General features: G+C 56.6%; 1 protein-coding gene across 28 annotated transcripts in view; it reads right to left on the reverse strand.

Annotated features, from left to right (window-relative positions):
* The window catches only part of SYNGAP1 (synaptic Ras GTPase activating protein 1), a 33978-nt gene continuing 9417 nt past the window's right edge, over window positions 1–24561 (reverse strand). For 8 of the 28 annotated variants that reach the window (XM_053222935.1, XM_053222936.1, XM_053222927.1 and 5 more), the window contains 16 exons: window positions 19774–19865; window positions 19204–19325; window positions 17231–17384; window positions 16916–17014; window positions 14750–15376; window positions 14463–14607; window positions 14091–14235; window positions 12351–12587; window positions 12009–12210; window positions 11604–11782; window positions 10868–10909; window positions 9400–10474; window positions 8902–9075; window positions 7042–7253; window positions 5832–5922; window positions 1–1937 (listed from right to left, as the gene is read on the reverse strand). In XM_053222935.1, the coding sequence (XP_053078910.1) occupies window positions 1791–1937; window positions 5832–5922; window positions 7042–7253; window positions 8902–9075; window positions 9400–10474; window positions 10868–10909; window positions 11604–11782; window positions 12009–12210; window positions 12351–12587; window positions 14091–14235; window positions 14463–14607; window positions 14750–15376; window positions 16916–17014; window positions 17231–17384; window positions 19204–19325; window positions 19774–19865 (3743 nt within the window). In that variant the 3' untranslated portion in view covers window positions 1–1790. The other 20 variants (XR_008298650.1, XR_008298653.1, XR_008298655.1 and 17 more) reach the window with 20 other exon arrangements.

The following is a 24561-nucleotide window of genomic DNA, read 5'->3' on the forward strand; positions in this document are numbered from 1 at the left end:
TAAAAGAACAATCTCCGTTTATTAAACATGATTTTTCTGTTTCACCACACACTCCAGAAAAAAAGGAAATGGGGCTGGGAGTGGAGAAAAAGGGATAGTGGTGAAGGACAGAGAAGGCTGGGAGTGGGGTGGGACAGGGTGGGGAGGGAGAACGAGAAAACAAAATAAAACAAGTAGGAAGAGCATCTCCCTACCCTTAGGGTGGTGGAGGGGGAGGGACGCGTGGGGGGGGAGGGGGCCAGGAAGCTCTGTACAGAGGGGTTGCCCCCAGCCCACACACACACACCCCCGATATGTACAGTACAAACCCCAGATAATTACAACAGCCAAAGAGAAGAGGAAAGAGGATCCAGGGGTAGGGTCTGAGGTTGGGAAAGCAAGGAGAGGGCACAGGGATAAAATTTCACATATTTACAACTTTTATATAAGTATAAATTTGGCCCCGGCTGGGTGTATGTGTGTAGGGAGATGGGACTGAAGGGGAACTGTCCATACAAAAGAAAGAAGGGTGAAGTCTGGAAAGAGTCTCAATACCAAACGCAAGAAGGGATGAGGGGGCAAGGCTGGGTAGGGGACAGCAGTCAGGGAAGAGGGGGTGCCAAGGAGGGGCTTCTCCCCTCCCATGACCTACCCACCCTAAACCCCATCCATCCTACCTCCCCTATCCCGCCAGAGAGCTATGTACAGAGAAACACCGAAAAATTGTGGAGCTGGCGGGAGGGAGGGAGGTGGAGGGAGATTGGGGAGGGGGGAGGATGAGAGGGAAGCCCAGCCCTGTCCTACCTCCCCCGGGGGGGGGACAGAGTCATGGAAGGGGGCCCCCAACACCCCTCCTCCAACACAGGTCCCCCCACCCTGGGGGAGAGAGACATGGCTTTTCCTAGAGTAAGTTCCCCCCTCCCCCTGGGAGTAGAGACCAAGAAGAGAGAGGGGGAGGGACAAGGGGGGCTGTGTGTGTCAGGGTAGGGCAGATCAACTAGTCTGTCCTCCCTAACATACACACCCTCCTAGACCCTAACCCCTCACCCTAACCTCAATTCCACCCCACCCAACACACTGGGGGAGGGGGGGGCATAAGCCCCCTCACCCCGCTCTGGGACCAGCCAAGAGCAGATCAGGTGTGGGAGGAAGGGGAGATGACTCCCATTCCCCCCTTGCCGCCCCCTCCCTGCCCCGGTGGCCCCTCCACCCCATCTGGGTTCTGGGTGGGGAGGGAGTAAATTTAAGAGTAGTAGGAGGAGAAGGAGTTTGTGCGTGCTGAGCCCCCCCAGACGCTCCTGAGAAATCAAGGGGTAATAGGGCCCCCTCACCTGGGGTCCCCTCCCCATAACAAGGGGGACAGGGGAGGCCAAAATGGGGCGGTGGAGGGGAGTTAGATTGTCAGCTCTGGTTACTGCTAAAAAATCACCCTGAAGTTGAAAGTTTGGAGGTGCCACACCCCCAGGGTGGGGGCGAGGGTCTGTCCCCCAGTGCTCAGGGGAACGATGAGGCAGAGGATGGGGATAGCACCCCGGAGTGAAGGGGTCTGTGTGGGGTAGGTGGTGTCCTGGGGCAAGGGTCCCTGGGGGTCACAGGGGGCAGCACCCCAACAGGAAGGAAAAGGGGACAGCTAAGGGTCCCCACTCTCCCCCCTGGAAATGGTGCGGTGGGGGTGGGGGATTGATGCCCCCCAAGGAGGCATTCAGGGAGGCAATCCCGCTGTCCCTCGGCGATATCCAGTCCTGGTGGTGGGTGCTGTTCCAGGGTGGGGTGCATGGGGAAGGAGAAGAAGGTCTGTGATGCTGGGTGGGCTAGTGGTCTGCGGTGTTTCGGAACTCGCCGTTCTCGGTGATCTGCAGCCGGGGTGGGGGGGGCGGTGCTGGGGGGGCCAGGCCGTTCCAAGGTGGGGCCAGCGTCACACGCGGGTTTGTTGGACCCAAGGGGGGAAGCTGCCTCTCCTGCAAGACACCAAAGAGGAGAGCGCGGACTTATTGAGACGCTTCGCGGGGGCCTGGGTGTCAGCCCCCTTAGCCAGCCTCCCCCATAGCCAGCCCATTCCATAAATCATGTCCTCCCACCTTCCCCCAAGACAACCCCCCACCCCCGTCCTCCTATTGTGTTTCTCACCTGCAGTAGAAGTTACATCTTCTGGGATCAGGGAGAAGGGAATCTCACCCCAGACTCCTAATGGGCCTTCCAACCCAGGGAGTCATACCGGGAAACCAGTCAAAAGAAACAAGTTCCTACCTCACCCCCAACCTAAACCCTTGCATCTTCCCCCTACCCAGCCTCCCTCCTCCTCTTGGAACCCCCTCCCAGCCCACCCCCAATCCGAGGTAGGAACTTTGTATTGAGGGAACAAGGGGAGGCAGTACAGCAAAACCTCATTAATCCAGACCCCCATGGATTTGGAATTTTTTCATAATTTGAACAAAAACTGGGCTTGAGTTTTCCTTTATCTATGAAGAAAGGGCGTGCTAAGCACATTAATAGTGGAAACGTGTCTGTAGGAGGGTACAAGCAAACAGACTTCTGAATCCTATCTATTCATTAACGCATGCTCCCTGAGGGCCTGGAGTGGAAAAGCCTTGTTCACCAAGTTCTACTTACTGTACGTATTTCGAAGACATGCATTTCATTAAATGTTAGACACTGTTATTCAGTTTTGTCACTTATTCAGAGTGGCCATCTTCCCAATATAACACTCCAAATTAGAGAGGTTTAACTGTACTGGGCTGGGGCGGGGGACGGGGGGCGGGGGGGGGGGAAGGGGGATTCAGGGAAGTCATGTGGGATGGTAGAAACATCGTGGGAGGGCTGCTTCTCTCTCGTGCTAAGGGCAGAAATGACTGGGAGCTTCTGCAGAGGCACAGCATGCCACAATCTCCGCATCCCCAGGAAGCAGAACTGCTTCATTCCTTTCCGCCCCCAGGATCCTTTCAATCCCTCTGCCTGGGATCCCAGTTAGAGGGTGAGGGGTATCAGACCCTCCTCCCACCCCTGGTCCTATTCTATCACCTCCTCCTGCTCCTGGACCAGCTCCTGGCTTCTGGCTCCTGCCCGCAGCTCTGGCTGCTGTTCCTCCGCTAGGAGAGAAGAAAGCCACCTGTTCTATACTTCTGGTTGCTCATTTGGCTTTTTAAAATACAGGCACAGAATTAGTTTTTAAGTCAATGGCTAAATTGCAGAGGGACCAATACCTAAGAGTGATTTAGAAAGTGTCCAGGGGTGCCTGGGTGGCTCTCAGCTGGTTAAGCATTTGCCTCTTGATCTCGGCTCAGATCATGATCTCACAGTCTGTGAGACTGAGACCCATGTCAGACTCTGCGCTGACAGTGCAGAGCCTGCTTGGGATTCTCTCTTTTCCTCTCTCTCTGCCCCTCCATCCTGCTCATTATGCATGTGCGCTCTCTCTCTCTCTCTCAAAATAAATAAATACACTTAAAAAAAATGTTAAAAAAAAAAAAAAAACGCATCCAAATTGTTTCCTGGGCCACAGGGCATTTAGGCCTAGCAGCCTGGTTCTGCGTAACCATATCTCTATAGGATACAAAACATTCCCAGTAGAGGCTCCCAGATCGGCTCTCCCTTTCAAATCAAAGACCTCACCTCTCAGAAGGTCACCAAACCCTCAGCCTTAAGCAAAGCTCCCCTCTTAGCTTGCTGAGCATCTTGCACACTTTCCCCAAGTCAGCAAGGGAGGAAATTACGTATGGTAGGGGATCCTGAGTGTGGCAGGAGAGCAGGGAAGGGAACCTCAGATTCCCTTCCCTCTGCCTGTCTGCTGGCAACAGAACACAGGCATGCCCCCTACACCCCCATGGACCCAAATTTAGAAAGTAGATAAATTAGGGCGCCGTTATTCATTTTACAAAAGAATTCGCGGCAGGAGTCCTGCAAGTGGTGAGGTCCCCTGGTGACTCGCAGCATCTGTTTGCAGATCACTAACTACTTTGACGGAGAGGCTGGGCAGGCAGAGAGTTAAAATTACAGTGTGAGGAGCCACTGCCCACTGCAGGTCAATCCCGCAGAAAAGAAAGCACCCCAGAAATGGTATCAGTGGCTGACAGGTTCCCATTTACTGGGTTTTAGGTAGTCCGGCAAGGCCACTGGGTGGCGGGAGATGGGGGGTGAGCTCCGATAAGGACGGACAGGTTATTTAACATGCTGTTCCCGGCATCTCTGCCTGGAAATCCACATGGCTACTGAGCCCATGATCTTATCTAGGAAGACAGCTCACCCCACTTCCAACTCCCACGCCACATGGGCCCGTCTGCACCCTAACATCTGTCAGGGCTCCTTTTTTGTTTCTCCTTGTTCCACTCACCCTGCCTAGTATCCTGACATCCTGAACAGCATTCTTTTCAGCCCCCCCAAAAGTCTTCCTGAGTCAGCTGCCCATTCCTAACTCTCACCCATTGGGGCCCAACAGGAGCTACAGATCCCTTCCACTCAGATATAAGGGAGGAGGAAGAGAAACGGGTGAGGGGTAGAAGGAGGGATGGAGAACGGAGGTTAGGGAAGGAAGGGGAAACCCCCACCTACCTGCTGCAGTCAGCACAGCCCCTCTAGCCAGGGTCCCCCAACCCACCATCACCACCACCCCTTAACAAAGCCCACCCCCAAAGTCCCAACTCCCAAGGACGCTCTGGTGAAATGGGGGGTGACAGACATACACCGGAGAGGCAGAGGGAGAGGACCGAGAGGAGGTTGGGCGGCGGGTTTTGTAGGAGAGATCTGGGGATGTGCCAGGCCTGTCCAGGGCAAAATGCTTGGTGTTGGCGGGGTGTCACTGAGCATTTCTGGGAGCAGCAGGGAGTGCTCTCTTTGGGCAGTGCCTTGGGAGCCGGGTCTGTGCAGGAGGTGTCAGGAGGGTAGGGTCTGTGGAGGTTCTCAGGTGTGGAGGGCAGCAGTGAGGGTGGGGAGAGGCTCCAGAGAGTTGGAGGGGAGCGGGCTTCATGACCAACCTGCAGTGGTCCGGAGTCACCTCCCCCTGTGTCCTCCGCCCGTGGTCAAAGCGGAACCAGGAGAATTACCTGATGAGGAGCTGCAGGGGGAGAGAGTGGGGTCACGGGGTCAGGAGCCTTGGCGGTGGTGGTGGGGAAGCCTGGCGGTCAGAGCAGAGGAAGGAGGAGCATGGGTGGGAAAGTGAGCAGAACTGGGGTGAGCAAGGGGTAAGGGTGCAGGAGGGAGGTCCTACAAGCTGGCTGAGGAGAGAGGGAGGGCGGCAGGGAGCTGGAGGGCTAGACAGGTGTGAGGACCAGAGGGAGGGATTTTCATACTGAGGGAAGGAGAGCTTTCAAGGTGAGAGGGGCCTTCAAGAGCTGAAGAGTCAGAAGAGGAAGCTATTAGGGAGTTGCCCAGGAGACAGGAAAATTGGGGAGCCAAGAGAACAGAGGTGATGGGGACCATTCAGAGCCTGGGAACTGGAACTCACCCTGCCCTGTGCTCTAGTCTAGTCAACTGCAGCCTCTAGCGCTTCTGGCCCAAGATGAGCTCAGAGGAAGCTGAACTCCCGAGGTGAACAGGTGCAGGCACAGACAGGGCAGGGGTGCCAGGAACTGGGTGGGGTGGGGTCTGGGGGCAGAGAGACTGAGGTTCTGGTGGAGATTCCGAGACCCAGAGAGGAGCGGGAGAGACGGGGTAGGAAGGCACAGGGGTGGGGCTGACACTGCCAGGAGTGACAAAGGCACAGACGATGGGATGAAGATGGGGTCACCGGGGAGCACAAACGGAGGACAGTGGGAGACAGATGGTGATGGGGCCGGGTGGCTGGTGCAGTGAGTGCACGAAGGACAGTGGGATGGATGGGGATGGGACACAGAGAAGATAAATGACATTGTAATTTCCACCTGAGCGTCGAGCAGCCTCTTCTTGGGTTCGGGCAGCGGCTCAGGCATGGCGGGGTGGTCCCGGCGCAGCTCCTCCTCCACCAGCATCAGCCTGAAGGGACGGGCTTCAGTGGGGTTAGTGGCGGGCACGGGCTTGGAGCCTGCCGGTGGAACTCCTGATCCTGGGGAACCCCTGCAGCTCTCTGGAAAAGCCTGGGAGTCCTTCTCCTCTGCCCTCGAATCCTTCCGTCATTATGACCCAAAAGACACCCTGCAGTAACCTTCCTCTCAAGGACTCTCCCGTGCTAAGGACAGCTTTCTGGGCCTCGAAGACCTCCGCCACGCAGACACCCCCGGCACTCCGTCCTCCCACTCAGGATGGTGCCCTCCCACTGCCCCTCTGTAGCTGAGCTTCTGCATTTCCCATTCCATGTCCCCGAACCCAGGCCATCTCCAGTACAGCCCCTGGGATACCCCTAGCCCAAGAGCAGTGTCGACAATCATCATTCCCCGCATCTCCCTGCCTTTGATGAAGGCTCTCAAGGTGATTTCTCGCCGAGGATATCAATTAGAGAAGGGTTTGAAAACAAGTTTCAAGTCAGGCCTTTCTCCTTCTAATCAATCTTACTCAAAAATACATTCAGAGTGAACCAAAGTGGGATTGGCCCTGATTTGAGTGGGGCGTGGGGTCCCAGGACAGCTAACCACCTTGCCAGGATACCTTCTTTGGAGGCCAGGGCTTGGCAGAGCAGTGCAAGTGTGCACGCACTCCACTCAAAGGAGGGTCATTCGCTTTCTAACAGAGCACCTTTTCAAGGCTGGAGAGAAAGGGTTTACCGAGGATGGGGATAGCCAGGGACTGCTCTGGCTGGGGCTCTCTGCCTCACTTTGGGGAGAACATCACAGGCTAGGTTGAGAATAACCAGTGGGAGGCTGCAGCCTAGGCTGGGGCCAGACACATAGTAATGGACGGTAACAAGCACATTTTCCAAGGGCTTCAAAGGTCAATCTCTCAGGAGAGAGATCAGGGTTTGGGAGAGGAACACTTGTGCGCTAAGCAAGAGGTTTCTCCCCATCGGGTGACCGGTGAATGGGTGGCAATCTCTGGGAGTGGGGTGGTGGGCTTTCCTCATGGGACCCTGAGTTTGGGACTTGAGGCTAAAGGGGGAGCTCACTGGCTCTCTTCAGCCTCAGGTTCTCCCTTGCTACCCCTCCCCAGGCCGCCCCTCACCTGCCAATGATGCTCTTGATCTGCGAATCCTTCTCCACCTGCTGCTGCCTTAGCCTCTTCTCGCTCTGCTCCAGTCTGGCCTGATACTGCATCAAGATTTTGCTGGTCTGCTCTTCCTGGGACAGCAGCCTCCGCTCATACTCTTCTAGCTTCCGGTTGGACATGTGCAGCCGCTCCTTCAGTGAGTGGATCTCCTCCTCATACTCCTTCACCTGCCCGCCGGGCACACGACCCCGCACTGTGAGGGGTGCCTCACCCTGACCCCACCACCCAGTCTCCATCCTTGCCTACCAAGCAGCCACTGCATGGTGAGGGACATCCCAGCTGGCTTCTCCAGACCCTTCCCTGCCTGCTCATCATACCAGACATAGTAGCTTCTGAGAAGGCCCTTCCATGGAGCCAAGGCTCCTTTAAAATGGACCAAGGTCATATGCTCCTACACCGAGAAGCACAGACCCGCCATCACATGTAAATCTGGACACGTGAGGACCCACACAGACTCACGGACACACCTTGAAGGACTGTGCACAGAAATTAAACATTAAGGTGTCTCTTCAACCCAACCAGGGCACATTAGGGAGACCCAGGAAGAAAAGACATCAGATAAGAAGAGGCGATGTGGGGTCAGGGAGGGGTCTGGGCTTCAAACAAGTCGAGGATGAGAATCTAGGAATGCCTCTCTGTTGATAATGATCCTGGAATTCTGGGGCTGGAAGGGCACAGAAGAGTCATTTTTATCTGCCCTGTTGGCTCTAGAGCCTAGAGCTGTGCTATCTGATACAGTAGCCACTCGCCACATGTGGCTATTTAAAATTTTTAAAAAATTTAAAATTCAGTCCCTTGGTTGCATCAGCCACGTGTGGCCAGTGGCTACCACGCTGGACGGTGCAAATCACAGGACACTTCCCATTACTGCAGAAAGTTCCACTGGACGGTACTAGTCTAGAGCCTTCATCAACAAAAATATCTCACCCAAGCCATAGAACAGAAAAAATGACTTGCGAGAGTATTTTCTCATTCTCCAGAGAGAATACATACATAACGAACCCCATTCTAGATGCAAAGCAGAGACGTTATATATTACCTGAGCTGGCTACCTTGATGCATCAGAGCTCGACTCTCTCATGGAACTTGCTACACCGAGTCCACCTAGATCAGTCCCGACATTTTCTTATACTCAAAGACCACATGCCCCAAGAAACCTCTCTCTGCTCCACCCAGGTTGGAGTCAGACATTCTTCACAATAACCTAATCTTACAGCTACCCTCTTCTTCAGAGCCCTTGGAGCAACAGCTTCCCCAAGGAACTTTCTGCTAAGTCATCTGTGTGTGCCCCTGAGCTCTTGCTGTCTTTTGCTCTGGGCATCACCAAACTGAGAGTCCAGACGGTTTTTCCACACACAGGCCAAGTCATGCTACTTTCCAACACCGACCCTCTGTCACCCTATGCCCACAGGACAATGACTGGGTAAGCTGGACATCGCTTGTAGTGTAACTGTAACTGCTGTGCCCCCTGCCCAATTTATCAGCTCACACTGCTGGCAAATCCACTTCCCCTTTCCCGAGTAGTCACAAGAGCCAGGGCTTATGCTCCCCCCTGGGGAAGAACACAGAAATAAACCTTAATATAGAATCTTTCTCCCCAGACAGTCTATGACACGCCACAAAATAAAGCTGGAAGTTGGCCTTCCGATAGACTGACTGTCAACAGCCTCCCCTGATACACTGAAGGCTTCTCACGGAAGGGGATCAGGTCTTTGTCTCTTCTTTCTACCGTAATTACTTGACCCTGGGTGCATCCCTGGGAGGCATCTAGAGGCTTCCCCTGTGGGTAATGGGAAGGTCAGGGGCCCGGCGTACCCTGTCCAGCCGGCTCTCATCCATCGATTTAGAGTACTCCTTGAGCTTGTACTCTTCTCGCTCGATGTGGGCACTCTCGATGTCAGCTGACAGGTGAGGCATGTTGGAGACCCAGGCCACCGTTCGCTCGGAGGCTGGCATTGTGGGGTTCAGCGTGGATGGCGCCTGAGAATGCTGGGATGGGGCAAGGTGGGGGTGAATAGAAAGGAAAGGTGGGAGAAGGCAGGGTGCATTTAGAAGGAGACAGCGCTGCCAAAGGAGATGACCGTCCCAACCTTGTTCCCCTGCTCTAGTGTTGATCTCCTTGAATCCACAGCGCCTAGAACAGGACGTAGCGCATAGCAGGGACTCTACATACACTTGTTTAATGAATGAGAAGGGGTGAGAAAATTGTACCTTCAGACCACACAGACTCTATTCTGCCCCCACTTCCCCACCCCATTTCCTTCTTCCCTCCCTGGCCCTCACCCACTTGGCCTTCCTCCCACCCTCACGTACCTGCTTGGTGATGGAGGGCTTGAGCCCCCCACCCCCTCCGCCACCGCTGCCCCCGCTGCCCCCAATGCTGCCCTCTTTGCTGAGGCTTTGTTGCCGCGGACGGGCAGGGCCGTAACTCGGCTCCGGTGACTGCAACAGATTCCCACTGGATGGCCGGGGTTTCTGGGCAGCGCTGACCGTCAACTGCTGAGACTTGCCCCTCTGCAATGGAGGCGGCTGGCCCCCGCCACCCCCACCACTGCCCCCACCACCGCTCCCACCTCCGGGCCCTGAGGGGGCGGGCCTCTGGGGACCAATAGTGATCTGGGGAGGGGACAGCATGTGCTGCAGGTTGTCCTGGAGTGAGAGCTGCCGACGGGTGAAGTCGGTGCCAGAGGGTCCAAACTCATCACTGTAGCTGTGGCTGTGAAGGATGGAAGCGGCGGGGGGCTTGGGGACCCCTGAGGAGAGGTCCTCGCTCTTGCTATAGCCATGGAACGGGGCAAAGGTGTCCCCGGGGGGCTCTCCACCTCGGTGGTGGTGATGGTGGTGATGGTGGTGATGGGAGGAGGGAGGGGCATGGCCACCACCCCCTCCGTGGCCCCCTGGGGGGCCTGGCCCATCAGCAGCCATGTGGAAGAGAGGGTTCTGAAAGGAGAGGGGGATACGCAGTTGCTGGGCAGGGACACCGTCCGTGGTGACACCCATCTGGCTGAGGCGCATGCCAGCCGCTGTAATGGACGAGCCACTCCCCTGGGAGAGGCGTCCAGCGGGCGCAGGCCGCAGCCCTAAGGCCGCTGTCAGGGAAGCCTGGCTCGAGTGCAGCAGGTCCCCAACGGCCGCCAGGTTGGACACACTGCTGCTGTTGAGACGGCCGCCGGGCCCGTCGCCCTGCAAATCCAGCATGGAGACACTCTTGTTGACACTCAGCATCTTCTGCTCTGGCTCTGTGATGTCCGAGCTGCTCGTGCAGTATGCCGGCGAGGAACGGGCCAGCGGTGGACGGCTTACATAGAACAGGTCTTTCCCCCCACCAGGGGGCGGTGGGGGTGGCTTCTCCTTGGTTGGGGAAGGGAGGCGAGCCATGTCCATAGAGCTGCGGGAAGGGAAAGGGGCGTACCAGCAGGAGGTAAGGCCAACGCCACCGGCAACTGAGCCTGCTGTGGTCTGGCACAGGCCTGGGGGTGAGAAGTGGGACCCACAGGGAAGGGAGGAGAGCTGGAGGTGGCAGCTCTGCAGAGGGCAGGTAGGGAGGGGATACATGGGAAAAAGGAAAGGAAAAGGCCTTTCCTTTCCAGGGAGGAAGTGAGACCTAGAGGAGGGGAGATGGGGGCACCAAGATGGGGGATGAGGGGCAGGTCCCAGCAGATATGGAGGAGATGAGGGTGCATGGAGGAGAAGAGGGGAGGAGGAAGGTGAAGGCCACTGGAGTGGGAGCAGGGAGCAGACAGGAGAGGAGAGGAGGGTGGGGGAGGGGAGAGCCCCTCACCTGTTGAGGCCTCGAGCCATGAAGGACTGAAGGTCGATGGAGCTGGAGAGAGATGGGAAGAGGGGCGAGCACAGACAGAGAGAAGGAGAGAGGTGGGCAGAAGGCGTGGACGCATGGAAGGAGAGGCGGGAATGGTGGAATGGGTATGGCATCATGGAGGGAGACCGGGGCGGAGGAACAAGCAGGGCAGTCATCAGAATGAACAGCAGCCGAGGCCGCCACATCGGAGTGGATGCCAGGGCTCGGGAGGCCCTGCTAGGGTCCACATGTTACTTCTCTGGGGCTGGATCGTGGCTGAGGTCTGCAGGCTTCTGGCGGGGGGCTGGGGAAGTGCTTATTTACCAACCAGCACAGAGACAACTGAACGTTTTGACACGACATGGCTGATCTAACTTGTGTGGCTGAACCTCAGGTCTGGGACAGGCTTGGGCAGGCAGAGGGACAAGGCAAATCAGAGCTTGTGGCAGGACCCCCCCCCCCCCCCCAGGCTTCCAGCAAGCTGGAGCTGGAGGAGCCTCCACACTCTTCCTGGGGCTCTGAGATTCCTGCTCCCTCTGGCCTTAAAGGGGCTCTCAGCCTAATCACGGACTATACCGGTCTCCTTACCATTTTCTGTGAGAGCCTGCCTCTTTTTCCTTTTAAGCCCTAGAGAGATGCACAGGGGCCCAGTGGAGTGTGTCCGGAACAGAAAAGTAGGGGCTCCTAGGGCACCGGTGTGGGGGTCCCAGGTGCTCACCTGTTGAGGTCCCGCATCATGTAGCCCTGCATCTCGGCCGATGGGCCTCGCAGCACCACAGGCTGAGGCCGGGGCCGCTCACTCTGACGGCTTGGCTGCCTTTGGATGTTGGGGTTCCTCAGAGCTGTGCTGATGTCATTGAGGAGCCGGGGCAGTGGGCCCAGCTTCAGAAGGGCTTCCTGGAAGGGTGAGGCTGTTACCTGGGGGCTAAGTGCCCAGCTCTAAGAGGACCTCAGAGGGTGCAGATGGAGGGTGTCTGAGCTGGGGGGGTGGGGGGTGGGCGGGGGGGTGCTAAAGACACATCTGGGGACAGTAAGGAGAGAAAAATCTGTGCAGGGGGTGGTCTCTCAGGCCACAGGAGCCTCTGGAGACATCTGGGGATGCGGCAGAGGGGCATCTGCTGACCTTACTGAGCTGGGGCAGCACCTCCCAGAGCAGGGCATGCAGTGTGGAGAGCTCTCGGCCCAAGTCGATGTAACCCTCAAAGCTACTGCTGTTGGTCAGCGTGTCCAGGTTGGAGATCTCATACAGGAACTGCTGCATGGAACCCCACTCCAGCTCCAGAAACTCATTCATGAATCCCAGAAAGTCCTCCTTTGAGGTAAACCTGGCCAAGGCATCCAGAAGGCAGGGGTCACACACACACAGAAGGCCTCACACCCACCCGTCTCAGGGTCTCTGGGGACTCGGGAGGCCCTTCGTGCCCACCCCCAGCCCCACCCTACCCCTGCCTGAGGCTTCTCTCACTTGGAAAAGTTGGCCAGGTTCTGGATGACCTTGGCAATGAGGGTTAGGGTTCGTGAGGTCTGCTCATCTGGGTACTCCTGCATGAGCCCAAAGAGACTGGGCGACATAATGGCTGGGCAGAGGAAGCGCAGGAAGAGCGAGGCGCTGATCAGCCTGTCAGCGATGTCCTCCCGGCCCCGCTCTGCGCAGCGCAGCCGCCAAGATGCAAACACCTCCTTCAGCTCCCTCGGGAACACGCTGAGGGGAAGGGGTGGGGAGACAGAGAGAAAGAGAAAGAAAGAGAGAGACCGGGACTGAGCCCCAGAGACCCTCAGCTTCCAGGGAACATGCTGAGGGGGGTGGTAGGAGGTGAGGGTGTGGAAACAGAGTGGGGGAGAGACAGGGAGGGAGGGGCTGCAGGAGGAAGACGGGAGGCTGCTGGAAGAAGAGGGCTATGGCAGAGGGAACAGACAGATCAGGGAAAGAGAAATGGAGGGGGAGAGAAGGTGAGGGGAGAGAGACATGCGGGAGAGAGACGGAGGGCGTATGAGAGAGACGAGGAGAGGAGTAGAAGAAAAACAGACACCAGGGAGAGACAGAGATGGGAGAGAGATGGAGGGTCACTTGAGGTACAGGGAGCTCGGACCCCCCAACTCTTCTGGATTCCGGGGAAATGGGGATGGAGGTGCCCCTGCGTGACCCCCATTGCCCACAATGGCTCAGCTCACTCCCCACCTCCCCGTCCCACTTCAGTGTCCCACTGACACCTTAACACCCCCCCCCCAACTTGTGTAGTGTAAAGCAGAGCTCACCATCGCCCCCACACCTCCAACTGGCTCCTCCTCCTGACTTCCCCAGTTCTGTCAATGAGACCACAGGTCTCAAACACCAGCCCCGTGGCCTCTTGAGTCATCCTTGACTCCCCACAGACAAGCTTCCTTCTTTGTAATCAGCTGAAGGCTCCGGCTGATCCTTTCCTCAGTGAGTCCTTCACAGCGGCCCCTCTCTCCCTTTCCTGCCACCGTCCCGATCCACTGACAATCACCTCCAACTAGCCTGGACTCCGTTCTCCCTACCCCACTCACTCCCTGCACCCCACGCCACTTAAGGATTAATCTTCTCAATCATGATACTTCTTGGCACTAGCACCACTAATGGCATCCGTGACCTACCAATGAACTCAAACTCTTAGCCTGGCAGCTGAGGACTTCCAGATTCTAACTCCAACTCCCATGTCCAGACCTCTTCTCCTTCCACTCTCCATTAGGAGCCATGTGCTCCATTAAACCTGGCCTAACTGCTGGCCTCCGAAAGCTCCCGGGCCCTCACCTTCATGCATGTGCCCCTCCCATGGCATTCTCCCAGAATGTCTTCTTTGCCCATCAAATCCACACATCAGAACCTAACCCAGTCTTCAAAGCCCAGCCCCGGGCGGGGGGGGGGGGGGGGTACCTCCTTCAGGAAGCCTTCCCAGCTTATCTCAATCAAACCTCCACTTTCTCTGGCCTTATGTTGCCTGGGGGGAGGGAACCTTCCTTGGCACTTAACACACAGTACAACTGTTCCGTAGCTTTCTGTGTATCTAACCTGTCCCTCTAAGGGCAGGGGCCAGGCCTCAATCTTCTGTCTGCCTGCCTTACAGCCCCAAGCACGCCGCTTCGCCCATAACCAGTATTCAGTCCTCTTTGCGGATGGACAGATGGATGAACAGATGAACACACGACCCCAGCCCCGGCCCCCACCCAGCGTTCCCAGTCTCACCAGTGGGAGTTGACCACCTTGCACAGGGCCAACTCACAGCACATCCGCAGGTTGGCCTGGTGCTCTGCCAGGCTGGACGCCGTGCACTTGATAGGGTCCACCTCGCAGTTCTCCTCCGACTCATACAGAGCACGGATGAATTCCCCTGGGGTGGGGGCACAACAGAGGGTGGTCATACTTGCCAAGGGCAGGGATGGGGGCTGCCCGGGTTGGGGAATCTCGGAATCCCATGGTTGGAGGCTGGAGTCCGGGGACTCGAGGCTTGGAAGCATTCAAGCTGAGGAAGGGTGACTTGGGGCCTGGGGTAGCCAGGTTTAGGGTTGCGAGGCACGTGTGGCAGGTTTGGGAAGAAGACCTGAGACTAGGTCGTACCGATGGCATCCTTGAGGTATTTCTGACCAATCAGTCTCATGTACTCTTCTATGGCTTTAGTGGCGAGCGTGTTCTCGCGGAATATGAGGTGCTCCCGTTCCATGAACCGGTCTACCTCGGACATGGCCATGTCTGAAAGGAAGTCCTGAGGCCCGGGAAAATCCAAGGGTCAGCCTCCGTACAACCCGAGCTCATTCTGAAGACATTAGTGCCCTATCCTTACTATCCCCCTCTCCCAAGCGAGTGCCTACTCCCAGGTTACCTATTCCTGGGGGCACAGCACTCACCTTGGCCTTGCCCGTACTCTGCAGAATGTGAACCAGTGCACTGGCAACCTCCTCCTTGCCCTTGACATTCAGGGCGGGCTCCAATACGGCACACAGCATCCGGTAGTGGTTGGTGACGTACTCTGCAAACTCCTTATACAGCTCCATGGGCAGGATACTCATCGTCTGGTAGCGTGCTTTCAGCCGCACAGCTGGGCAGCCTCCTTTGCCCTTGCCCCCTGAGCCGCTCCCTGAGCCCCCGCCCCCTCCTGAACCCCCCATGCCCCCGGAGCCCCCACTGCCTGTCGGCAGGGTCACGGGGTACCACTGCTCTGTGAAGTGGCGCCCAGCTAGGGTGGCCACAGGCACAGTCACCAGGCCAACGTAGCCCGCCTTGTCCTTCTTGCGCTTTTTGTCTGAGTCACGGTACAGATGTAGCCGCAGGGCGCGGACAGCCGGTAGGTTGTTAAACTCAAAGTGCTCGCCCCAGAAGACAGTGTCCCCCGAGGCCGACCGGGGCTTGGAGGTGGTGCGGGCATACAGCATATCATCCAGGCAGAGCTCGCAGTAGTACCGCTTCTTGGGGGGTAGCTCCCGAGCCTCTATGATCCACAGCTTCAACACATTGTCCACCCGTCGGCTGTTGTCCTGGTGGGGTGGGCATGGCGGATAAAGGGGAAGGGAGAGAGAGACAGAGACACCAAAAGGGGAGAGACAGTGAGAAAGTGACAGACAGTCTCTGAGATAGCAATCGGAAGGCTGAGAGTACGTGTACTGGGTTGACTAGCATCCTGCTTCCAAAATTCATGTCCACTTGAAACCTATGAACGTGACCTTAACTGGGAAAAGGGTCCACTTAATATGGGTCCACCTTAATATGGGTCCCTTAAAAGGGTCCACCTTAATATGAGGTACACTCATATTAAGATGTGTTCATGCTAGATTAGAGCGGGCTCTAAATCCAATGCCTCATATCTGTATGAAGAGAGATTTAGAGACCAGAAACACACAGAGGCAGAAATTGGACAGGTGCGGCTGTAAGTCAAGGAATGCCAAAGATTGTTGGCAACCCCAGGAGCTAAAAGGCAAGAAAGAAAAAAAGAAAACAAAAGCAAAAACAAAAGAGGCAGGGAAAGATTCTCCCTTAGAGCTTCAGAGGAAACAAAGTTCTGCCAACACCTTGATTTTAGACTTTTAGTCTCCCAAACTGTTAAGGAATGAACTTCTTTTGTTTTAAGTGACCTAATTGGTGGTAATTAGTTACGGCAGCCCTAGAAAACGAATGCAGATGGTAGCTCATACACCAGACAACAGAATCAGCATTGGGAAAATTTTCAAAAGCTAGAATAATAAACCAAAAATAAGGTGGAATTTGAAGGGAAGAACTGGGGAGTCCTCCAAAGACAATCAGAAGTTGATTGCAAAAACAGAAAAAGTGAGCTGCATAAATACAGGATGGGGGAGGCTACATGTAGCATGAAAGGGCCTTGAGGATACAATGGACCACGAGGTCATAGTGAAGCCCGGGAGATGTCACAGTCACAGTAAGAAGAAAGCATGGCGTTCAGACTCTGCACGTGTTAGACTGTATCCAGCAAGTAGGGTCTAATTAAGGACAATGAAAAACAAGGGCCCCCTGGAGGAGGGTCACCAGGACTGTGGGCTCACTGGAAACTGGGATTCGAGAATAGCTGAGGGAACTGGGAGCATGTCTCCTGGGAAAGAGAAGCCTTGGGAAGAACACAGACTGTAGAATTTCTGAGCCAGAGGGGACTTTAGAGGTCATCGAATCCCCATCTAAACCCCATTCCCACCAGCTCTACGGAGAGGAAACTGAGGTCTAGAGACTTGGCTAGCTGACAACTGTAGCTGTGCAGGAACACTGCAGGCAGGGGCTAGGCGACCACTGCCAGGGTGTTGGTGGGGCGTTGCTGCCCCCAGGGAAGACGAATCGGCTTTGGAAGTCTGTGACTTCTATGGCAAAGAAACATCACAAGGTAGGAGGAATGGTAAAAAGACATGGGGGGACTGAGAAACAAGTGGGGGTCACCTCCTGCTCACCCAGATCCCCTCCTCTCCAAGCCTCCCTTTCCTTTAGAGCTCATCTTGCCCCCTAGGCCCCCAGCTTCCCCCGTGGCTTGACCTTTGCCTTGCCCATGCTGTCTGGGTCTCCTTTACTCCTGATACCTTGTTGGGTTTTACTGCCCGTTGTAGGTTCTCGATCCATTTGTCCCTCTCGGCGGCAGAACGACAGGCAAAACATTTTGTCCCTGAAGACGTTGTTACCTAGAGAGGGATGGGGGTTGAGATGGGGCTCCAGAGGGGAGGTGACTCCTAAGACTGGAGACTCCATCACTGTGTCTTCCTCCCTGGCCTGCCCTCCTTTCTTTCAACCCCAGAGGTTTCTGTTTCCTTACCATCCCCACCTGTGCTACCTTTGTCAGGCCTCCGTGCCCTCACCCTCCATCACTCCTGCCCTCCTCAGTCCGCGAGACCCAGTACCTCAAAACAGAACTCCTGGCCCAGGATGGAGCTATGCACTGGCTTGATAATGGAATCTTCATCCAAGTTGAGCTCCAAGGCCTCGGCCGCACTGCTAGGGCTCAGCAAAGACTCGTGCGAGTGTGACTCCTTGAAGCTCTGCATCAGCCGGGCCCTGGCAGGGAAGGGTCCGATGACAGGGTCAGGGCCCCACTCTTCTTACACACCCAGGGGCTAGCTCTAGGGTAGGGACCTGGGGAAAGAGTCCCCTGAGCCCCCTTCCCACACAGACACAGACAGAAAGACATGAGGAAAATGAGAGAAGCCAGGACCCTTTAAGAAACTCCTAGCCCGCAATTCACACCTAAGGGGTTGTGAGGACTGGGGACACCTGGAAATACCTCAACCCAGAAATGGACCATGGCAGAAAGGAAAACAAAAACAAAAACAAAGAGAACAGGTGGGTGTGGGGCACTTTTAGGTGACCACCCCCACCCCCCAAATCAGAGCCTCAATATCAGGGGGAAAAGTAGGAGTAAAGAACCAGAAATACAAAGAAAATGTTTATTTGGGCCTGGCACACAGCTAGTACCTAAAAAACATGTAATGATTCAAAGAATGAATGAATGAAAGCAGAGGACAAGTTTTAGCAGAATCAGAGGAAGGAGGGAGGGGAAATCACAAGCAATAGGAGAAAGCTGTGGGCAGAGAAGTGAGAAGGAAGAGATTGAAAATGGGGCCTGGGGAAGAGGAGGAGGTAGGGCAGGAGGGAGAAGGGGGAGGCCAAGCCACGTGCGGAAAGACCGATGATGGAAGAAGATGAGGAGCAGCTGGGAAGACGGGCGTGGGAACAGAGGTGGGGGACAAGCAGGGACCACACCAGGGAGCAGAAGGTAGAGGGGACTGAGGGAATGGAGGACGTGGCACACAACACAGAGGGATGGGATAGTGAACGGCTGGGAGATGGCTAGGGGAGGAAGAGTGGAGAGCAGCGGGAAAGCGGGAGGGAGAGCTCGGGTGTGGGAGCCTCCATGAGGCTATTTATAGCAGCCCCGTCATCTTGGGCTCCTTTGCCGTCAGCGCTACGCTCCCCCGGCCCCCCGCCCCCGCGGCCAGGAATACCATGCCCTCACCCCCCCCCCTCCCCCCCCCCCCCCCCCCCCCCCCCCGCCAGGCCCAAATCCAGCTCTGGTGACATAGGAGGGGGGTAGGGGAAGGTGTGACTCACCTATCCCAACCTCCCTACCTGCCCAATCCTGGGGGCGGCCAGACATGGGGGGAAAGGGAGGACAGGGTTCTCCCTGGGGAGAGACTGGGTGAGGGGGAAACCCAAAGAGGGACCCCAAGAGGCAGACAACAGAAGCAAATATCAGATCTCCGGCAACCCCAGTCTCAGAGACAGTGCCCCCTGGACTTCTCAGAGGGATTTCTGCCTCATACTTCATTCCACGATTAACCCTACAGCTTCCCCTCCCAGTTCTGTCAACCTGCATACCTGTGTAAGCCTCCCCTTTCTGTCAGGCTTTCTGCTGCCCTTCCCTCATCCATCAGTATCTGCCAGCCCCAGCCCCACTCCAACTGCTGCCATTCCCTCACACCCTTCTCCTAGATCACACTGCTCCCTCTCCTACCAACCCACCACCCCTTCCCTGGATTCCTTCAGTGTTTCCCAGGCTCCCAAGCTCCATTACTCCTCCTCTGTCCCGTACAGCTCCTTCAATCCGGGGATGGAGCCCATCCTTCTGGTGACCAGGAGAGTCCCTCCTTGGCCTCACCTTCATTCTCTTCCTGCCTCTCAGCTTGTCCTCTCCCTGCACCGTGCCTCTCTCCTGCTTCCTCTTCTCCATTCTGTCCCTTGTCCCATAACATCTCTCAACCAATTCACCAATCCACGGCCTTCATTCTCTGCACCTAGATAGCCTCCTTCCCTCCAATCTCACCCAAGAGTCCCCTATGCTGCATCCAGCTCATCCCGCCCACTCCAGCCCCTGTACCGGTCATGGTCAGCACTTCGGAAGCGAGGCAGGATCTGGCGAAAGCTGCTGGTCCGGTCAAGTTTGGGTTGTGACTTCGTGCGTTTGATGGAGCTTTTTAGCCTCCGGCTCAGGAAGCCTTGCTGGGGTGGGGGGGAAATGGGGAGAGGGGTGGATTGGGGCAGGGTCAGTTCTACCTACTCACCCCTCAGCTGGTAGAGTCCCTGGATGAAAGTGGGATGGGGGGGCAGTGAAAGGGAAGTCTCTAGAGATGAGGAAATGGAGATAGGAGCCCTGCTACCAATTTTTCTTCCCTTGCTCCCAACGGGTGCAAGCATACACACACACACACACACACACACACACACACACCAGCTTGGAAAAGGTGGGAGGGCTGGTCTGAGAAGCAGGGGGACAGAGCCAAGGAGGGGGAAACCAAAGAGGTGGGGAGAGGCGCGCGCATGAGTGAGTGTGCGCGCGCTTTCTCTCTCTCTCTCCCTCCTGCCCCCTTTCTCAGAATCCTGGGGCTCCAGCTGGGGCTAGAGAGGAGGGGACCCAGCTGAGCCACATCTGGCTGGTGCCTTCACTCACCGAGGGCCGGAAGGGCGCAGCGGGGGCGGCCTCCATGCTGTACTGCTTCCCCCCTGGGACGCTCTTCCTCCTCGAGCGACCCAAGTGGTATTCTGGAGGGGGATAAAGAGCCAGAAGGGAAGTTGGGGAGGGGTTGCTGTTAGCCCAGGTTTCCAACTCTGGCCCCAGCCCATTCGCCCACCTCCCTCTGCCCCTCAGCTCCAGCCTCACCTACCCCCCGGAAAGCAGCAGGAAGAGCAGCGGCGGCTGAGAGGCTGACGGCGGGAAGGAGGGGGTAAAGAACCCGAGCCGGAGCCCCCCGAGGGGGATGGGGTGGGAGGCCTTAGGCCCATGACTGGGACTGGCAGTCAGCAGAAGGGCATGGCTGAGAGGGTCAGTAAAACCCCAGTGATAAAAGGACACCAAAGATCCACAGAAGCTAGGTCCTTGGTGCCCACCCCCCCAGGAAGGGGCTAGCTGGGGGGGGCAGTTGGGTTAAAGGTCATTGCCCATAGGCAGGCTTTCCTCTCCCCTCAGCTGGGCACATCTTCCACCTGCCCCCCTCTCCTGGAACCCCTGTCTGTCTGGACAGCCAGGGCTGCCTCCCATGACCCCCTCCCTGGTCTGGAGGGGGAAGTCTTAGAAGCGACCTGTGAAGAGTGGCAGGGGAAGAAGCCTGGGGACAGAAAATTCAAGGAAGGGGCAGATGGGAGGGGGAGGGGAGAAGGGCAGGTTCCACGTGCACTGCAGTGGCAGGGACTCAGGAGGGAAGGGGGGTGGGGAAGAGGAAAAGAGAAGAATGCAGGGGAGTGGGCAGGGAGTGGGGAGGATGAGCAGTGGAGGTTCAGGGGACTCCCAAGTGAGGGTAGGGAGAAGAGGAGGAGGGGAAGAGAATGCGGATGAAGCTCGGACTGCCACGAGTCTAGAGGGGTGGCAGCTCAAAGGAAGGAAGCTGGGGCTCTGCTGCCAGGGAATTTAGAGGGGCCAAGGGGCTAGAGGAGAATGAAAGTGGGGGGATGCCAAGCTCCGGCTCCAGCTCCAGAATGGCTGCCCAGGCCTGGGCTCCCCCCTCAGCCCCACAGTCACCACTGCAGCCAATGGGGGGGCAGGTGCTGCATCAGGGGCGGGGCTATCATCTCCACAGCAACAAGAAGCTACAGGCTGGGGGGGGGGGGGGGAACCGGAAGAGCTGCCTGTTAACCCTCTAGGTTCCAGAACAAGGGAGGGCCACAGCTACATTTCACTGTCTGCTTCCAGAATTGCAAATCACCAGCAATCTACCCTAGAATCAGTCTTCAGTTTCCCTTTGCCTCCAAAGCCCAGGTGTTAGAAAGTCTGCCCACAAAAATGCGGACACCATGACACAGGAACCCTTGTCAGACCCTTGGGAACGTGTGTAGAGGACAGAAACATACACTGAGCTGTGTGGGTACGTGTATATAACCACAATACAAAAAATAGGGATCTAGGTGCTTATGAGACATACACACAACTGTGAGCACAGGGGTGCCACAGATCCACGTTCTGAGACCTTGGGACCCACATACCCCACGGGATACATGCTTAGACATATGTGAACACTGCAACAGGGGAGTACACATTTGGACCCAGACACCCACATGAGAGCTGCTGGTGTGGACCTGTGGCCCCAGTCCCTTGGGAATCATGTGGGCAGTGCATTACAGAATTAGACATTTAACCCTCACACACACACACACACACACACACACACACACACACACACACGGAAGTCAGTTTAACCTCTAAGATACATGCTTGAGTATACCATGATCCCAACCACAGCAAGGTATCCTGGTACCCCAAAAGCAAAAACATCCTTCATTCACATGGGAAGTATGACCACATCCACTCTGTCTCAGGACAACCCCTTCTTCTCCCCCAGCCCTTCCCTGACTCCAACACAGGCATCAGTGATTGCTCTCACAATAAACAAAAACAAGGAGCAAACGCATTATTTATCCTTCTGAGGGCACACTCAACAATGCATCCAAGGGTATCTTTTTCCTAGTCTCTGCATTTCTCAGGTATGGCTGCCTCACTTCCATTCCAAGGAACCAAACTCAGCCACTACTTTCATATACAGGCTCCTTTAATAAGGCACAAAGACTAACTTGAAATCCACTAAAATTTTGCTTTGGAACTAAAGAATTGACAGGCAGAGAACAAATTTGCTAATTGGTTCTCTTGGTTCTTGGAAATAATATCACCTCATGCATATTATCAGGAGCTGAGATCTATGAACTCACACATAAGTCACAGGTACGGGTAAACCACGTACGCATACGCTTACAAAGACTTTCACTACCGCAAGAAAGAAAACCACAAAGAAAAATGAAACAAAGTGACAGAAACACAGGACATTCTGCTATTAATGCTGCATGCAATGACATGTACAGGAAACACAGCACATACCCGTGTACACACACAGAGCAAACCTGGTAAGTGTACACTGCGATCCTGGGTCTCCAGGTCCCATCCCTGCACGATGTATACACGCATGCACACACATAACAGCCACCTACACACACCCGTAACACAGGCATTGTGCACACACCCACACATGTACACACCCTGTGTACACACACAATTGCACTCTCACACATACACAGCGAGGGCTTGGACTCCCACCTCTCCAATCTCTCTAATCTTGCCATCACCCACAGAATCTCTCCCTGCCCTCCAATGTCCCACATCCCTAACCTTCCCTTTGGCCTTTCTTCCTTGTCCTACCCAGCTGGCAACTCTTGAGGGGAGCCAAGGAGAAAGGTTGCCAGAGCAGGATGAGGAACAGAGCTGGACAGAGCAGTGAAATGGGGGGCAAAACTGTGCAGGGGACAGGAAGCTCTAATGACAGCACCTGCAGTGACAGGCCTCACTGTGAGCCAGCCTCTATGCCTGAGTGGCCATCTCTCATCCAACCAAGCCTGATCCTATACAACCTACATGAACCAGTGTCCTCTCTCTCATCTTGCCCCTTTCTTCTCTCAAGAGATAGCTTTACCAAAAGGCCTCTTTCCTCCTCCTGCCCCTCCTCCCCAGCTCCCAGACCCCTTCTCCCTCCATCCAGTTCCCCATCTTAAGCTTTCTTATCCTCTTTTCTCCTCAATCTGGCTCCAATATCTCCCACATTCCCTTTCTCCAGCCATTCTTTCCCTCTTAGCCAAGCCTCTCTCATTCCTCTTCACCTCCCTTCTCCCCACTTTTCCACTTTCTCCCCACTCCTTTCTTTTTCAGCTTTTCAATCCCCACTCCTAGACACACCAGGGGCTCACACCTGCCTAGCTCAAAGGTGTTTCGTACATAGTAGGATGCCAAGAAGCCCACTCACACACACTCACTCCCTTCCCCCACTTGCACACCACCCACATCCAGACACACCCTGGACACCCGTGCTGGGATTGACACAGATACCCAGGCCAATGATGGAACACATGCAAAGACACACACCTGCCACCAGGGACAGGGAAAATCCTGCTCATGCAGCCACACATCCCTACACACAGGAGACTGACTGGAGGTGAGCCCCAGCCAGAGAGAGACATGCATGTTCAGGGTCGGAGGTGACATGTACCAGTATGACCAGTGGCCGGCCCAGCCGTCTCCTAGGCAGGAACCAGACAGAGGCACGATGAGACAGGACAAGCTTGCACACGGCTAGCTGCACATGTGTGCATGAGGAACTGGGCCCCGGGTACACATGGCATCGACACACAGGGGACACGAGCATGGACACGAACACATACACGGACACGCGGGCTGCCGTGTCCACCAAGGGCTCTGAGATCACCCCGCACCGGCCTCCCCCGCGTGCTCGCGACCCTGGCCCCCCCGAGGCCGGTCCCCGACCCCCCACCTCCGCTGCCCCCCTCCAGTTACCATAACTCCCCCCACTCGGAAGATGCAGCGAGAACATGCGGAGGGAGCAGCTGCCGCCGCCGCCGCCGCCGCCGCCGCGGCTTCCCCACCCCCTCCCGCGCCCACGCACACGCGCGCCCCCGCCCCCACGCGCGCTCCTCGTCCGCCCGGCCCCGCCCTTACCTCGCACCGCCCCCTGGGGGGGGGGTCGGGGGTGTCCCCGGTGGGGGAGGGGCCCCGCCCCTGCGCGGGGGAGGGGCGGGGTGCGGCGGGAGAGGGGGCGGCGCGGCCCGGCTCGCGCCGCCCGGCGCGTTGGGGGCGGCGGCGGGGCCCGGGACGGCCGGGACGGCCGCGCGGTGACGGCCGCGGGAACGGCTCCCTCCGCCGCCGCTCCCGCCGCTGCCGCCGTTGCCCGGGCCCCGCCGCCGTTGCTAGGCGACCGCTGCTGCCGTGGCCGCCTCTGTCACGAGCCCCGTCGCCCGGAGACAGCGCGAGAGAGACGGGGGAGGGGGGCGAGGGGACCCCCAAAATCAACCGGGCCTCCCACCATCCCCTTCCGAGCAGGACCCCCCACCAAAATCGCGGAGGGAACGAGGGGCGGCGGCTCCACCCAACAGAGGAGGAGCCCTGGATTCCAATGCCCCTCAAAGGTCCGGCGACCTCTCCTGGGCTCCAGCGTCCACAGCCTCAGCACGCCCCTTCGCGGACCCAGGCCCCCAAGCCCCCCTAAAGATCCTTATGTCCCCTGCATATCCTCCATGTCCTTTACACATTCCATGGCCCCCTGAAAACCCCAAACGTTCATTCACCAGCTAGCAACTCTTTCACTAAACCCTCCCCCCCAACTATATATACTCCAGGACCCTCTTCCAACCCCTACTGAACCCCCAACACAACAACTTCCACATACCATCCCCAACTCCAAACACACAC

The sequence above is a fragment of the Acinonyx jubatus genome, chromosome B2 (genome assembly GCF_027475565.1).
Source record: "Acinonyx jubatus isolate Ajub_Pintada_27869175 chromosome B2, VMU_Ajub_asm_v1.0, whole genome shotgun sequence".
NCBI classification, from domain to species: Eukaryota; Metazoa; Chordata; class Mammalia; order Carnivora; family Felidae; genus Acinonyx; species Acinonyx jubatus.